Raw genomic sequence first — 16,136 nt, forward strand, 5'->3', positions numbered from 1 at the left:
TTGGTGATGATGATTGATGGTTGATGATGATTGATGATTGATGATTGATGATTGATGAATACAGGAGTGATTAAACTTATACTTAAGCTGTGGAATAATTGATAAGTAGATTAAAGGGCCATTCACACTGATCACTTTAACAATAACGATATGTCGTTCACCATTGTATTTTTTTTTATAGTTGGTGTGAACTCTGCCATACTCTAGACTTAGAACGATTTTTAAAACTATATTGTTATAGTTATAGTGCTCAGTATGAATGGCCCTTAAATCAGTGGTTCTCAACCTGTCAGGGGTCCCCACATGATTTTGGAGGGATCCAGAGGAGAGTAAAGTGACAATTTAAGGATTTTTTTTAATACCTAAAAAAAAGAAGAAAAATAAATGAAATAAAAAAATATCATTACTGCGTCAAAAGTAATCAACAAACTATACTAATTTATAAAAACTGACCAAACATTGGCCAAAGTGTCAAATAATATAAGAAAGCAGCAAAACTTTGGAAAATAGCTGATCTACAAGCTCACAACGCCTTGTAACACGAGGCGTTGTGATCTTGATCGGCTATTTTCACATTATTATCTGTGGAACCAAGTCAAACTAAATGTAATGCTATAACTCCCACAATTCCAAGTGCTTGTCAGGGTGGGGGGTCCCCAGTTCAAATATGATTATTTTTGGGAGTTGCGACCTGAAAAGGTTGAAAACCACTGGATTAAACGACCATTGGCAATCTTTACAATAGTGCCCATAAAATACTATAGCTACGTACACATCAGTTTTAGTGAAAGATTGCATGCCAACCCGAAGCGAAGGACGTGCTTCTGTTGTTGTTGTTGTGGCGATGCAGAGAGATTGAACCTGCGCTGTTTGGTTTTATGCTTTATCCAACATGACAGCCATGTCAACAAACAACCAATGTCATTTACAACTAAACGTTGCTCTCAAGAATGTTTTGGAAAACATTTGAAGTGAGAAATAGACGATGCAATGACCGAAAAGTGATTCTATTTGATCCACTGCACTTTCTTGTTCATCTTCGCCTCGGAAAACAAATGAGGAAATGAAAAAAAAGTCGCCCCAAAACACAGTCGCCCCCCAGTCTATATACTGGCGATTTGCCTGTAATACCGCCGGATTTGGCCCGGGGCGACTGTGTTTTGGGGCGATTTTTTTTTCATTGTGTCATTTGTTTTCCGAGGCTAACTTGTTCGCCCAGCCCAATACTTATGGAATACTTTCATTGCCGTAAGCAAGGAAGTACTTGGTTTTGTTGTTACTTTTGGGTAATTGTATTGATGTATTTATTAAGTAGCCGTGTAATAAGCGGGATAATGGTGGTTAATCGCCCTGAAGGGCTTTAAATGTGAATAATGACTACGTCCCCATGCATTATCCCTTACATACTTTTGCGAGGGAAGACGGCTGATTTCAATGGCCGCCGCTTCGTGTTGTTTCGGCTTTGGCCGTCAGCGTTCGGTTGTGCTGACGGTAAATGGTGCGAAGGTGTTTCCCCGTCCGGTGTGGTCGTAATGTGGTGAGTAGAATTAATTATGTTGCGAGGTGGAAAATGTGTAGTGAGCAATGAGAAGTACCCTACGCCACCCGTAAATTCAGCGCGCACGTTGTGGCTGGTGTTGTGGTGACATGACATAATGTAGTTGTTGTGTTTAGTCGAAATCAATGCTGTGGGTATGGCGTCAGCGGCGAGAGGTCCAAATGCATGCAGTGGGTGTGGCGTCAGCGGCGGAAGTAGCTTTCTCCTTTATATAGGTAGATAGTCACAATTTGGAGAATTACTGCATGAGTTTAACAAAAGAATCAGTATTAAGCTAATAGTGTTTTGCTTTAACAGAACTGAACAACTGAACTCAAATTTCACAAGAGATAGATGTTTATTTGAATTGAACATATTTCATCATTACAGTTTTCTTTACAGATCTTAGCCCCATTACCTCTCACTCCGCTATACAGCTCCGACATTCATGCATAATGGTACAGTGATTCTGTAGTTTATAAGGAAATATGAGACCAATTACACTTAATTGAGCGTATTTACAATAAAGCTAATGAAATACATGCTAATCTTCCTTTAGACTCTCATCATGTTGATGCACTGCAAATTGTATGATTAAATTATTTACAAAATACAAAATAACTACACACCAGTTTTAGTCAAAGATTACATGCCAACACACTCTACAATAACATGCTATAATCGTGAAAGTCCACTACCTCTCTATAAAACAATGATGGCTTCATATCATTGTTCTATAGTCTAGTCATGTCATCATAAACAACATCATTGTTCGAGGCAATGACCTTCCCTGGTAACATTTTCAAAGTAGCAATAGCGCTAATGAATGGAAAGACAGTCTCGGTGAAAGTGTGTGTGAAGGTGTGTATGTGTGTGTTAGTATCAGGATCAGAGAAGGACAGTTTCCCTCTGTTGCAGTCCAGATGAACTCTGATCCTACGAGGCATCTGCTTCCATAAGAGTTTAGTGCATGACCCTGGTGAGGCCATTGCGGATGAATCTGAGTTTATTTTCCAGAAGGGACCCCCTCGGGTGCCCTTCCTCTGAAAAGACTCTGCTAACACACCCAATGACCAGTGTTTACTGTCTCCAACCTCAACATCCCAGCTATGGGTCCCTGAGTTAAAGCCCTCAGACCCCAGGACAATTTGCAAGTGGTCAAACCTCTCTGGGTTGTCAGGAAGCCACTGCCTTTCAATGCTCACACTGGTCAGATCATCAGACAGGACGTGTCCTGGTTTAGCAGTGTTGGGGTCCAGAATGACAGGAGTGTAGGAGACAATGTCCTTCATCTTGTCCCAGACTCTGAAGGTCAGGTTGCCCAGATGTTTGGCCACATCTATCAGTGCTCCTGAGACCAGCTGTGGGTCCTGAAGTGTGAACTGGACTATTTCCATTGTGATCTTGTAGTTCTGTCGGAATGAGCTGTGTTCAGTTTTCATCTCCTCCTCTATGGCTTCAATTGTGTATGCAAGGGTTGATATGTCTTTGTTCAGACCCTCAATCTTCTCCTTCATCAGCTGACTCTTCTGTTCCTCTTCCTCTGTCAGTGCAGTGATGCTAGCCTCCTCTTCCTCTTGAAGAAACTGATGGAGCTTTTTAAACTGTTCCTTAATCCTACTTTTTGTGTGCCGGGCCTGGCCGCTAATGTATTCTGCTGTTTGCGCATATTTACTCCTAACAGCATTAAATACCTTCAGTTTCTTCTGTAAACGCTTCAGTGATTTCTGGACTTCCTCCTTGTAGTCCAGTGCAACTTCATCGATGGGTCTGAAACTGTGGTTGGTGTGTTTTTCTGAATGAAGACACACAACGCACACTGGCTGTTTACATAGCAGGCAGAAGAGCTTGAGTTTCTCAGTGTGCAGATTGCAGAGAACCTCAGACCCTGATGAAGTTCTTGGACGTTTTGGTGAAGGTCTCTGATGTCTCTTCTGTATGAAGGCCTCACACAAGTTCTTCAGAGCCCGGTTACAGGGTGGATTATCCATTGAAGATATTTTCTTACAAACTGGACATTCCTTAATTTGCTTCTCTCTCCACCATCTGTGCAGACAGCCTTTGCAGAAGCTGTGGCTGCATAACAGCACAACAGGATCTTTAAAGATCTCACGACACACGGCACAGGAAAAATCCTCTTCTGACAGAGACAACTGAGAAGCCATTACGTCTCTCAGTACAACTACGATCACTCTAATCAAAACAGGAAATCAGCCAGTTAGTACTGGTAACACTCCCTTCTCCCAATAGAATGTTCCCTGAAGTTGACTTTCACAGTGAATCCTGGTTCTTGTTAAAGTCCATTTATCTGACAGAGTCAGCAGCAGTCTGGGTCAGTATTCCCTCCTGTATATTGTAGCTGTGGAAAGACAGTCTGTCCTCTCTCACATGGAAGGTGGAAGCTGTGAGTGTTTTGGTCTGAACTCTGAACTGAAGGTGGAACTTTTATTGTCTCAGATGAGTCTGGTAAGGGGCGGAGCTTTGGCATGCAAATCTCTCTCTCTCTCTCTCTCTCTCTCACACACACACACACACACACACACACACACACACACACACACACACACACACACACACACACACACACACACACACACACACACACACACACACACACGTCTGGGCGTGCCTGTGTGTCTATTTCAGTATCAATACTGAAAGTATCCAAGACAAGTATCAACACTGATACAGATACTACAAATCAATCAATCAATCAATCATTCATTTTGTGATAAAAGCAATTGGGAACAAAACTGGATACTACCCCAACAGCCATTTGATGGTTAATTAAATCACTTCAGCCTCCCCCAAGCTGCTGATTCCATGTTTTAAAGACCACAACTTAAAAGTTAGTGAAAAGTGTGTTATTACATTGAAAGCTTTGCGTCCGAAACCACTTACTACTACATACTACACAGTATGCTATTTTCAGCCGACTGTTTAGTATACTAAACCAGTGGTTCTCAACCTGTGGGGGATCCCCAGATGACAGTGAAGTCACGATTTAAGAACTTTTAAGACCTTTTTAATACCTCAAGAAAGAAAAGAAAAAAGACCATTACTGCATAAAAAGTAATCAACAAACACTATAAAAAACTGGTCAAACATTGGCCAAATTGTTAAATAATATAAGAAAGAGGAAAACATTTTGAAAATAGCCGATCTACAAGCTCACAACGCCTCGCATTGCAAGGCGTTGTGAGCTTGTAGATCTGCTATTTTCACAATATTTATCTGTGGAACCGAGTCAAACTAAATGTAATGCCTCAACTCCTAATTCCAAGTGCTTGTCAGGGTGGGGGGTCCGCAGTTAAAATATGATTATTTGGGGGGGTCGCGGCCTGAAAAGGTTGAGAACCACTGTACTATAGGGTTTCACTTCGGACGTACTACATAGTAGCTACTAAGCTTTCGGACCTACTATAAAGTAATTTGTCATACTAAATAGTATGTTAGTATGTGATTTTGGACGCAGTCCTGAATTTATAGTATGTATGTATCTCACGTATTATTTAGCAATTACTAAGCTTTCGGACATCCTAAGAAGTTATTTGGCATTCTAAATAGTATGTTAGTATATGATTTTGGATGCAGCAATGGTCTTCTTGCACAATATACAATATACATCACAGCCAACTAGTTGACTACCTTTTTTTTAAGAAAGTTGAATTATTTGGTCCAAAGTTTTTTGCTTACACCAATTAATTACATTTTTGTCATCATTCCTCCAAATATTCTATCAATATTGAATTAAACGTAAATGTCATTCCCTGTAAGATCTATTTGGCAAATCATTTATTATAATATGTCATGCTTACAGAAAATACATTAAATGAGACAGAACCTTGATGCCAAATATGCTTATAAATATTTATGCTCTATATATTTATGCTCAATAAATATATCTATTCAATCCAAGAGTTGTCTGACTGAAATACAGTTCAGTATAGTACAGTACAGTATATTATAATATGATATACATATTAACCACTTTAACACTGGCATACCTATTTTAAACTGTAGATTATTTTTTGGGTTGTTTGTTTGTTTGCTGTTTTTTTTAATAAATAGCCAATCTACAACTCACAATGCAACTCCAAAGTATTTCCAATGCAGTTCTTTGTTAAAACTCTGAATTGTTTCTACCCCGTTTTAGCAACATTTATGAATTTAGATACTGTATCACCAGATGTTTTGGTGATGATGATTGATGGTTGATGATGATTGATGATTGATGATTGATGATTGATGAATACAGGAGTGATTAAACTTATACTTAAGCTGTGGAATAATTGATAAGTAGATTAAAGGGCCATTCACACTGATCACTTTAACAATAACGATATGTCGTTCACCATTGTATTTTTTTTTATAGTTGGTGTGAACTCTGCCATACTCTAGACTTAGAACGATTTTTAAAACTATATTGTTATAGTTATAGTGCTCAGTATGAATGGCCCTTAAATCAGTGGTTCTCAACCTGTCAGGGGTCCCCACATGATTTTGGAGGGATCCAGAGGAGAGTAAAGTGACAATTTAAGGATTTTTTTTAATACCTTAAAAAAAGAAGAAAAATAAATGAAATAAAAAAATATCATTACTGCGTCAAAAGTAATCAACAAACTATACTAATTTATAAAAACTGACCAAACATTGGCCAAAGTGTCAAATAATATAAGAAAGCAGCAAAACTTTGGAAAATAGCTGATCTACAAGCTCACAACGCCTTGTAACACGAGGCGTTGTGATCTTGATCGGCTATTTTCACATTATTATCTGTGGAACCAAGTCAAACTAAATGTAATGCTATAACTCCCACAATTCCAAGTGCTTGTCAGGGTGGGGGGTCCCCAGTTCAAATATGATTATTTTTGGGAGTTGCGACCTGAAAAGGTTGAAAACCACTGGATTAAACGACCATTGGCAATCTTTACAATAGTGCCCATAAAATACTATAGCTACGTACACATCAGTTTTAGTGAAAGATTGCATGCCAACCCGAAGCGAAGGACGTGCTTCTGTTGTTGTTGTTGTGGCGATGCAGAGAGATTGAACCTGCGCTGTTTGGTTTTATGCTTTATCCAACATGACAGCCATGTCAACAAACAACCAATGTCATTTACAACTAAACGTTGCTCTCAAGAATGTTTTGGAAAACATTTGAAGTGAGAAATAGACGATGCAATGACCGAAAAGTGATTCTATTTGATCCACTGCACTTTCTTGTTCATCTTCGCCTCGGAAAACAAATGAGGAAATGAAAAAAAAGTCGCCCCAAAACACAGTCGCCCCCCAGTCTATATACTGGCGATTTGCCTGTAATACCGCCGGATTTGGCCCGGGGCGACTGTGTTTTGGGGCGATTTTTTTTTCATTGTGTCATTTGTTTTCCGAGGCTAACTTGTTCGCCCAGCCCAATACTTATGGAATACTTTCATTGCCGTAAGCAAGGAAGTACTTGGTTTTGTTGTTACTTTTGGGTAATTGTATTGATGTATTTATTAAGTAGCCGTGTAATAAGCGGGATAATGGTGGTTAATCGCCCTGAAGGGCTTTAAATGTGAATAATGACTACGTCCCCATGCATTATCCCTTACATACTTTTGCGAGGGAAGACGGCTGATTTCAATGGCCGCCGCTTCGTGTTGTTTCGGCTTTGGCCGTCAGCGTTCGGTTGTGCTGACGGTAAATGGTGCGAAGGTGTTTCCCCGTCCGGTGTGGTCGTAATGTGGTGAGTAGAATTAATTATGTTGCGAGGTGGAAAATGTGTAGTGAGCAATGAGAAGTACCCTACGCCACCCGTAAATTCAGCGCGCACGTTGTGGCTGGTGTTGTGGTGACATGACATAATGTAGTTGTTGTGTTTAGTCGAAATCAATGCTGTGGGTATGGCGTCAGCGGCGAGAGGTCCAAATGCATGCAGTGGGTGTGGCGTCAGCGGCGGAAGTAGCTTTCTCCTTTATATAGGTAGATAGTCACAATTTGGAGAATTACTGCATGAGTTTAACAAAAGAATCAGTATTAAGCTAATAGTGTTTTGCTTTAACAGAACTGAACAACTGAACTCAAATTTCACAAGAGATAGATGTTTATTTGAATTGAACATATTTCATCATTACAGTTTTCTTTACAGATCTTAGCCCCATTACCTCTCACTCCGCTATACAGCTCCGACATTCATGCATAATGGTACAGTGATTCTGTAGTTTATAAGGAAATATGAGACCAATTACACTTAATTGAGCGTATTTACAATAAAGCTAATGAAATACATGCTAATCTTCCTTTAGACTCTCATCATGTTGATGCACTGCAAATTGTATGATTAAATTATTTACAAAATACAAAATAACTACACACCAGTTTTAGTCAAAGATTACATGCCAACACACTCTACAATAACATGCTATAATCGTGAAAGTCCACTACCTCTCTATAAAACAATGATGGCTTCATATCATTGTTCTATAGTCTAGTCATGTCATCATAAACAACACAAGTAAGACGCGCGAACGCGGTAAGCGAACGCAAAAAAAGAAAAAAAAGAATGAAAAAAAATATTTAAAAAAAAGTAACCAATAAAAAAAAAATTTTTTTTTTAAAAAAAAATCTGCGTTAAAAGGAGCATCTTAGAAAAATACAAATTCACCAAAAAAAAACTTGGAATGTTTTTGAACAATTCAACAAAGTGTTTGAAGTGCCTGTTTCACCCACTTCCGGGGGGCGGAGCCAAAATCCGAGCCCGATGTATTTGTTCGTAGACCCCCACTTAGGGGGGGTAGAAAAAGTTTGGGAGCGATTCGGGCACTTTTCATTTAACATGGGGTTTCAATGGGGAGTTTTTAGGAGCCTTCTCCGGGGCGTGGCTTCCGGGGGAAGGGGCGGGCTTAAACGCAACCTTGACAGGTGTGTTCAGTTTTCAAAGACCTTTCATTTGATGTATGGTACGTCTAAATTGGACATTTACTTATCTCAGAGGAGCTGCACGCAGGCAGTGCACACAGAGACACAGACAGAGACACAGTGCACACAGAGACACAGAGACACAGAGAGAGAGAGACACAACCCAAGCAGGGTTACATAGTAAGCTCCACTTGGTCGGAGGCGCGGCTTCGCCGCGCCTCCTCCCGCGTTCGCAATCATTGTTCGAGGCAATGACCTTCCCTGGTAACATTTTCAAAGTAGCAATAGCGCTAATGAATGGAAAGACAGTCTCGGTGAAAGTGTGTGTGAAGGTGTGTATGTGTGTGTTAGTATCAGGATCAGAGAAGGACAGTTTCCCTCTGTTGCAGTCCAGATGAACTCTGATCCTACGAGGCATCTGCTTCCATAAGAGTTTAGTGCATGACCCTGGTGAGGCCATTGCGGATGAATCTGAGTTTATTTTCCAGAAGGGACCCCCTCGGGTGCCCTTCCTCTGAAAAGACTCTGCTAACACACCCAATGACCAGTGTTTACTGTCTCCAACCTCAACATCCCAGCTATGGGTCCCTGAGTTAAAGCCCTCAGACCCCAGGACAATTTGCAAGTGGTCAAACCTCTCTGGGTTGTCAGGAAGCCACTGCCTTTCAATGCTCACACTGGTCAGATCATCAGACAGGACGTGTCCTGGTTTAGCAGTGTTGGGGTCCAGAATGACAGGAGTGTAGGAGACAATGTCCTTCATCTTGTCCCAGACTCTGAAGGTCAGGTTGCCCAGATGTTTGGCCACATCTATCAGTGCTCCTGAGACCAGCTGTGGGTCCTGAAGTGTGAACTGGACTATTTCCATTGTGATCTTGTAGTTCTGTCGGAATGAGCTGTGTTCAGTTTTCATCTCCTCCTCTATGGCTTCAATTGTGTATGCAAGGGTTGATATGTCTTTGTTCAGACCCTCAATCTTCTCCTTCATCAGCTGACTCTTCTGTTCCTCTTCCTCTGTCAGTGCAGTGATGCTAGCCTCCTCTTCCTCTTGAAGAAACTGATGGAGCTTTTTAAACTGTTCCTTAATCCTACTTTTTGTGTGCCGGGCCTGGCCGCTAATGTATTCTGCTGTTTGCGCATATTTACTCCTAACAGCATTAAATACCTTCAGTTTCTTCTGTAAACGCTTCAGTGATTTCTGGACTTCCTCCTTGTAGTCCAGTGCAACTTCATCGATGGGTCTGAAACTGTGGTTGGTGTGTTTTTCTGAATGAAGACACACAACGCACACTGGCTGTTTACATAGCAGGCAGAAGAGCTTGAGTTTCTCAGTGTGCAGATTGCAGAGAACCTCAGACCCTGATGAAGTTCTTGGACGTTTTGGTGAAGGTCTCTGATGTCTCTTCTGTATGAAGGCCTCACACAAGTTCTTCAGAGCCCGGTTACAGGGTGGATTATCCATTGAAGATATTTTCTTACAAACTGGACATTCCTTAATTTGCTTCTCTCTCCACCATCTGTGCAGACAGCCTTTGCAGAAGCTGTGGCTGCATAACAGCACAACAGGATCTTTAAAGATCTCACGACACACGGCACAGGAAAAATCCTCTTCTGACAGAGACAACTGAGAAGCCATTACGTCTCTCAGTACAACTACGATCACTCTAATCAAAACAGGAAATCAGCCAGTTAGTACTGGTAACACTCCCTTCTCCCAATAGAATGTTCCCTGAAGTTGACTTTCACAGTGAATCCTGGTTCTTGTTAAAGTCCATTTATCTGACAGAGTCAGCAGCAGTCTGGGTCAGTATTCCCTCCTGTATATTGTAGCTGTGGAAAGACAGTCTGTCCTCTCTCACATGGAAGGTGGAAGCTGTGAGTGTTTTGGTCTGAACTCTGAACTGAAGGTGGAACTTTTATTGTCTCAGATGAGTCTGGTAAGGGGCGGAGCTTTGGCATGCAAATCTCTCTCTCTCTCTCTCTCTCTCTCTCTCACACACACACACACACACACACACACACACACACACACACACACACACACACACACACACACACACACACACACACACACACACACACACACACACACACACACACACACACGTCTGGGCGTGCCTGTGTGTCTATTTCAGTATCAATACTGAAAGTATCCAAGACAAGTATCAACACTGATACAGATACTACAAATCAATCAATCAATCAATCATTCATTTTGTGATAAAAGCAATTGGGAACAAAACTGGATACTACCCCAACAGCCATTTGATGGTTAATTAAATCACTTCAGCCTCCCCCAAGCTGCTGATTCCATGTTTTAAAGACCACAACTTAAAAGTTAGTGAAAAGTGTGTTATTACATTGAAAGCTTTGCGTCCGAAACCACTTACTACTACATACTACACAGTATGCTATTTTCAGCCGACTGTTTAGTATACTAAACCAGTGGTTCTCAACCTGTGGGGGATCCCCAGATGACAGTGAAGTCACGATTTAAGAACTTTTAAGACCTTTTTAATACCTCAAGAAAGAAAAGAAAAAAGACCATTACTGCATAAAAAGTAATCAACAAACACTATAAAAAACTGGTCAAACATTGGCCAAATTGTTAAATAATATAAGAAAGAGGAAAACATTTTGAAAATAGCCGATCTACAAGCTCACAACGCCTCGCATTGCAAGGCGTTGTGAGCTTGTAGATCTGCTATTTTCACAATATTTATCTGTGGAACCGAGTCAAACTAAATGTAATGCCTCAACTCCTAATTCCAAGTGCTTGTCAGGGTGGGGGGTCCGCAGTTAAAATATGATTATTTGGGGGGGTCGCGGCCTGAAAAGGTTGAGAACCACTGTACTATAGGGTTTCACTTCGGACGTACTACATAGTAGCTACTAAGCTTTCGGACCTACTATAAAGTAATTTGTCATACTAAATAGTATGTTAGTATGTGATTTTGGACGCAGTCCTGAATTTATAGTATGTATGTATCTCACGTATTATTTAGCAATTACTAAGCTTTCGGACATCCTAAGAAGTTATTTGGCATTCTAAATAGTATGTTAGTATATGATTTTGGATGCAGCAATGGTCTTCTTGCACAATATACAATATACATCACAGCCAACTAGTTGACTACCTTTTTTTTAAGAAAGTTGAATTATTTGGTCCAAAGTTTTTTGCTTACACCAATTAATTACATTTTTGTCATCATTCCTCCAAATATTCTATCAATATTGAATTAAACGTAAATGTCATTCCCTGTAAGATCTATTTGGCAAATCATTTATTATAATATGTCATGCTTACAGAAAATACATTAAATGAGACAGAACCTTGATGCCAAATATGCTTATAAATATTTATGCTCTATATATTTATGCTCAATAAATATATCTATTCAATCCAAGAGTTGTCTGACTGAAATACAGTTCAGTATAGTACAGTACAGTATATTATAATATGATATACATATTAACCACTTTAACACTGGCATACCTATTTTAAACTGTAGATTATTTTTTGGGTTGTTTGTTTGTTTGCTGTTTTTTTTAATAAATAGCCAATCTACAACTCACAATGCAACTCCAAAGTATTTCCAATGCAGTTCTTTGTTAAAACTCTGAATTGTTTCTACCCCGTTTTAGCAACATTTATGAATTTAGATACTGTATCACCAGATGTTTTGGTGATGATGATTGATGGTTGATGATGATTGATGATTGATGATTGATGATTGATGAATACAGGAGTGATTAAACTTATACTTAAGCTGTGGAATAATTGATAAGTAGATTAAAGGGCCATTCACACTGATCACTTTAACAATAACGATATGTCGTTCACCATTGTATTTTTTTTTATAGTTGGTGTGAACTCTGCCATACTCTAGACTTAGAACGATTTTTAAAACTATATTGTTATAGTTATAGTGCTCAGTATGAATGGCCCTTAAATCAGTGGTTCTCAACCTGTCAGGGGTCCCCACATGATTTTGGAGGGATCCAGAGGAGAGTAAAGTGACAATTTAAGGATTTTTTTTAATACCTTAAAAAAAGAAGAAAAATAAATGAAATAAAAAAATATCATTACTGCGTCAAAAGTAATCAACAAACTATACTAATTTATAAAAACTGACCAAACATTGGCCAAAGTGTCAAATAATATAAGAAAGCAGCAAAACTTTGGAAAATAGCTGATCTACAAGCTCACAACGCCTTGTAACACGAGGCGTTGTGATCTTGATCGGCTATTTTCACATTATTATCTGTGGAACCAAGTCAAACTAAATGTAATGCTATAACTCCCACAATTCCAAGTGCTTGTCAGGGTGGGGGGTCCCCAGTTCAAATATGATTATTTTTGGGAGTTGCGACCTGAAAAGGTTGAAAACCACTGGATTAAACGACCATTGGCAATCTTTACAATAGTGCCCATAAAATACTATAGCTACGTACACATCAGTTTTAGTGAAAGATTGCATGCCAACCCGAAGCGAAGGACGTGCTTCTGTTGTTGTTGTTGTGGCGATGCAGAGAGATTGAACCTGCGCTGTTTGGTTTTATGCTTTATCCAACATGACAGCCATGTCAACAAACAACCAATGTCATTTACAACTAAACGTTGCTCTCAAGAATGTTTTGGAAAACATTTGAAGTGAGAAATAGACGATGCAATGACCGAAAAGTGATTCTATTTGATCCACTGCACTTTCTTGTTCATCTTCGCCTCGGAAAACAAATGAGGAAATGAAAAAAAAGTCGCCCCAAAACACAGTCGCCCCCCAGTCTATATACTGGCGATTTGCCTGTAATACCGCCGGATTTGGCCCGGGGCGACTGTGTTTTGGGGCGATTTTTTTTTCATTGTGTCATTTGTTTTCCGAGGCTAACTTGTTCGCCCAGCCCAATACTTATGGAATACTTTCATTGCCGTAAGCAAGGAAGTACTTGGTTTTGTTGTTACTTTTGGGTAATTGTATTGATGTATTTATTAAGTAGCCGTGTAATAAGCGGGATAATGGTGGTTAATCGCCCTGAAGGGCTTTAAATGTGAATAATGACTACGTCCCCATGCATTATCCCTTACATACTTTTGCGAGGGAAGACGGCTGATTTCAATGGCCGCCGCTTCGTGTTGTTTCGGCTTTGGCCGTCAGCGTTCGGTTGTGCTGACGGTAAATGGTGCGAAGGTGTTTCCCCGTCCGGTGTGGTCGTAATGTGGTGAGTAGAATTAATTATGTTGCGAGGTGGAAAATGTGTAGTGAGCAATGAGAAGTACCCTACGCCACCCGTAAATTCAGCGCGCACGTTGTGGCTGGTGTTGTGGTGACATGACATAATGTAGTTGTTGTGTTTAGTCGAAATCAATGCTGTGGGTATGGCGTCAGCGGCGAGAGGTCCAAATGCATGCAGTGGGTGTGGCGTCAGCGGCGGAAGTAGCTTTCTCCTTTATATAGGTAGATAGTCACAATTTGGAGAATTACTGCATGAGTTTAACAAAAGAATCAGTATTAAGCTAATAGTGTTTTGCTTTAACAGAACTGAACAACTGAACTCAAATTTCACAAGAGATAGATGTTTATTTGAATTGAACATATTTCATCATTACAGTTTTCTTTACAGATCTTAGCCCCATTACCTCTCACTCCGCTATACAGCTCCGACATTCATGCATAATGGTACAGTGATTCTGTAGTTTATAAGGAAATATGAGACCAATTACACTTAATTGAGCGTATTTACAATAAAGCTAATGAAATACATGCTAATCTTCCTTTAGACTCTCATCATGTTGATGCACTGCAAATTGTATGATTAAATTATTTACAAAATACAAAATAACTACACACCAGTTTTAGTCAAAGATTACATGCCAACACACTCTACAATAACATGCTATAATCGTGAAAGTCCACTACCTCTCTATAAAACAATGATGGCTTCATATCATTGTTCTATAGTCTAGTCATGTCATCATAAACAACATCATTGTTCGAGGCAATGACCTTCCCTGGTAACATTTTCAAAGTAGCAATAGCGCTAATGAATGGAAAGACAGTCTCGGTGAAAGTGTGTGTGAAGGTGTGTATGTGTGTGTTAGTATCAGGATCAGAGAAGGACAGTTTCCCTCTGTTGCAGTCCAGATGAACTCTGATCCTACGAGGCATCTGCTTCCATAAGAGTTTAGTGCATGACCCTGGTGAGGCCATTGCGGATGAATCTGAGTTTATTTTCCAGAAGGGACCCCCTCGGGTGCCCTTCCTCTGAAAAGACTCTGCTAACACACCCAATGACCAGTGTTTACTGTCTCCAACCTCAACATCCCAGCTATGGGTCCCTGAGTTAAAGCCCTCAGACCCCAGGACAATTTGCAAGTGGTCAAACCTCTCTGGGTTGTCAGGAAGCCACTGCCTTTCAATGCTCACACTGGTCAGATCATCAGACAGGACGTGTCCTGGTTTAGCAGTGTTGGGGTCCAGAATGACAGGAGTGTAGGAGACAATGTCCTTCATCTTGTCCCAGACTCTGAAGGTCAGGTTGCCCAGATGTTTGGCCACATCTATCAGTGCTCCTGAGACCAGCTGTGGGTGTGAACTGGACTATTTCCATTGTGATCTTGTAGTTCTGTCGGAATGAGCTGTGTTCAGTTTTCATCTCCTCCTCTATGGCTTCAATTGTGTATGCAAGGGTTGATATGTCTTTGTTCAGACCCTCAATCTTCTCCTTCATCAGCTGACTCTTCTGTTCCTCTTCCTCTGTCAGTGCAGTGATGCTAGCCTCCTCTTCCTCTTGAAGAAACTGATGGAGCTTTTTAAACTGTTCCTTAATCCTACTTTTTGTGTGCCGGGCCTGGCCGCTAATGTATTCTGCTGTTTGCGCATATTTACTCCTAACAGCATTAAATACCTTCAGTTTCTTCTGTAAACGCTTCAGTGATTTCTGGACTTCCTCCTTGTAGTCCAGTGCAACTTCATCGATGGGTCTGAAACTGTGGTTGGTGTGTTTTTCTGAATGAAGACACACAACGCACACTGGCTGTTTACATAGCAGGCAGAAGAGCTTGAGTTTCTCAGTGTGCAGATTGCAGAGAACCTCAGACCCTGATGAAGTTCTTGGACGTTTTGGTGAAGGTCTCTGATGTCTCTTCTGTATGAAGGCCTCACACAAGTTCTTCAGAGCCCGGTTACAGGGTGGATTATCCATTGAAGATATTTTCTTACAAACTGGACATTCCTTAATTTGCTTCTCTCTCCACCATCTGTGCAGACAGCCTTTGCAGAAGCTGTGGCTGCATAACAGCACAACAGGATCTTTAAAGATCTCACGACACACGGCACAGGAAAAATCCTCTTCTGACAGAGACAACTGAGAAGCCATTACGTCTCTCAGTACAACTACGATCACTCTAATCAAAACAGGAAATCAGCCAGTTAGTACTGGTAACACTCCCTTCTCCCAATAGAATGTTCCCTGAAGTTGACTTTCACAGTGAATCCTGGTTCTTGTTAAAGTCCATTTATCTGACAGAGTCAGCAGCAGTCTGGGTCAGTATTCCCTCCTGTATATTGTAGCTGTGGAAAGACAGTCTGTCCTCTCTCACATGGAAGGTGGAAGCTGTGAGTGTTTTGGTCTGAACTCTGAACTGAAGGTGGAACTTTTATTGTCTCAGATGAGTCTGGTAAGGGGCGGAGCTTTG

The 16,136-nt window shown here is 40.5% G+C and overlaps 1 protein-coding gene and 1 pseudogene across 2 annotated transcripts; both read right to left on the bottom strand.

Annotated features, from left to right (window-relative positions):
- Positions 1 to 2,271: 2,271 nt before the first annotated feature.
- Positions 2,272 to 10,076, bottom strand: LOC308105987 (uncharacterized protein; the record flags this gene model as incomplete). The annotated part of the gene is made up of 2 exons (XM_080456978.1): positions 2,272 to 3,730; positions 8,710 to 10,076. The coding sequence occupies 2 exons, from the start codon at positions 10,074 to 10,076 to the stop codon at positions 2,272 to 2,274; spliced, it is 2,826 nt and encodes a 941-aa protein (XP_080313104.1).
- Positions 10,077 to 14,394: 4,318 nt separating this feature from the next.
- Positions 14,395 to 15,817, bottom strand: LOC308105996 (E3 ubiquitin-protein ligase TRIM35-like; annotated as a pseudogene). The gene has a single exon. The product of its transcript is annotated as an E3 ubiquitin-protein ligase TRIM35-like (transcript).
- Positions 15,818 to 16,136: the final 319 nt, after the last annotated feature.

This window comes from Gymnoscopelus braueri, assembly GCF_963280865.1.
Source record: "Gymnoscopelus braueri genome assembly, chromosome: 2".
In the NCBI taxonomy this organism is placed as follows: domain Eukaryota; kingdom Metazoa; phylum Chordata; class Actinopteri; order Myctophiformes; family Myctophidae; genus Gymnoscopelus; species Gymnoscopelus braueri.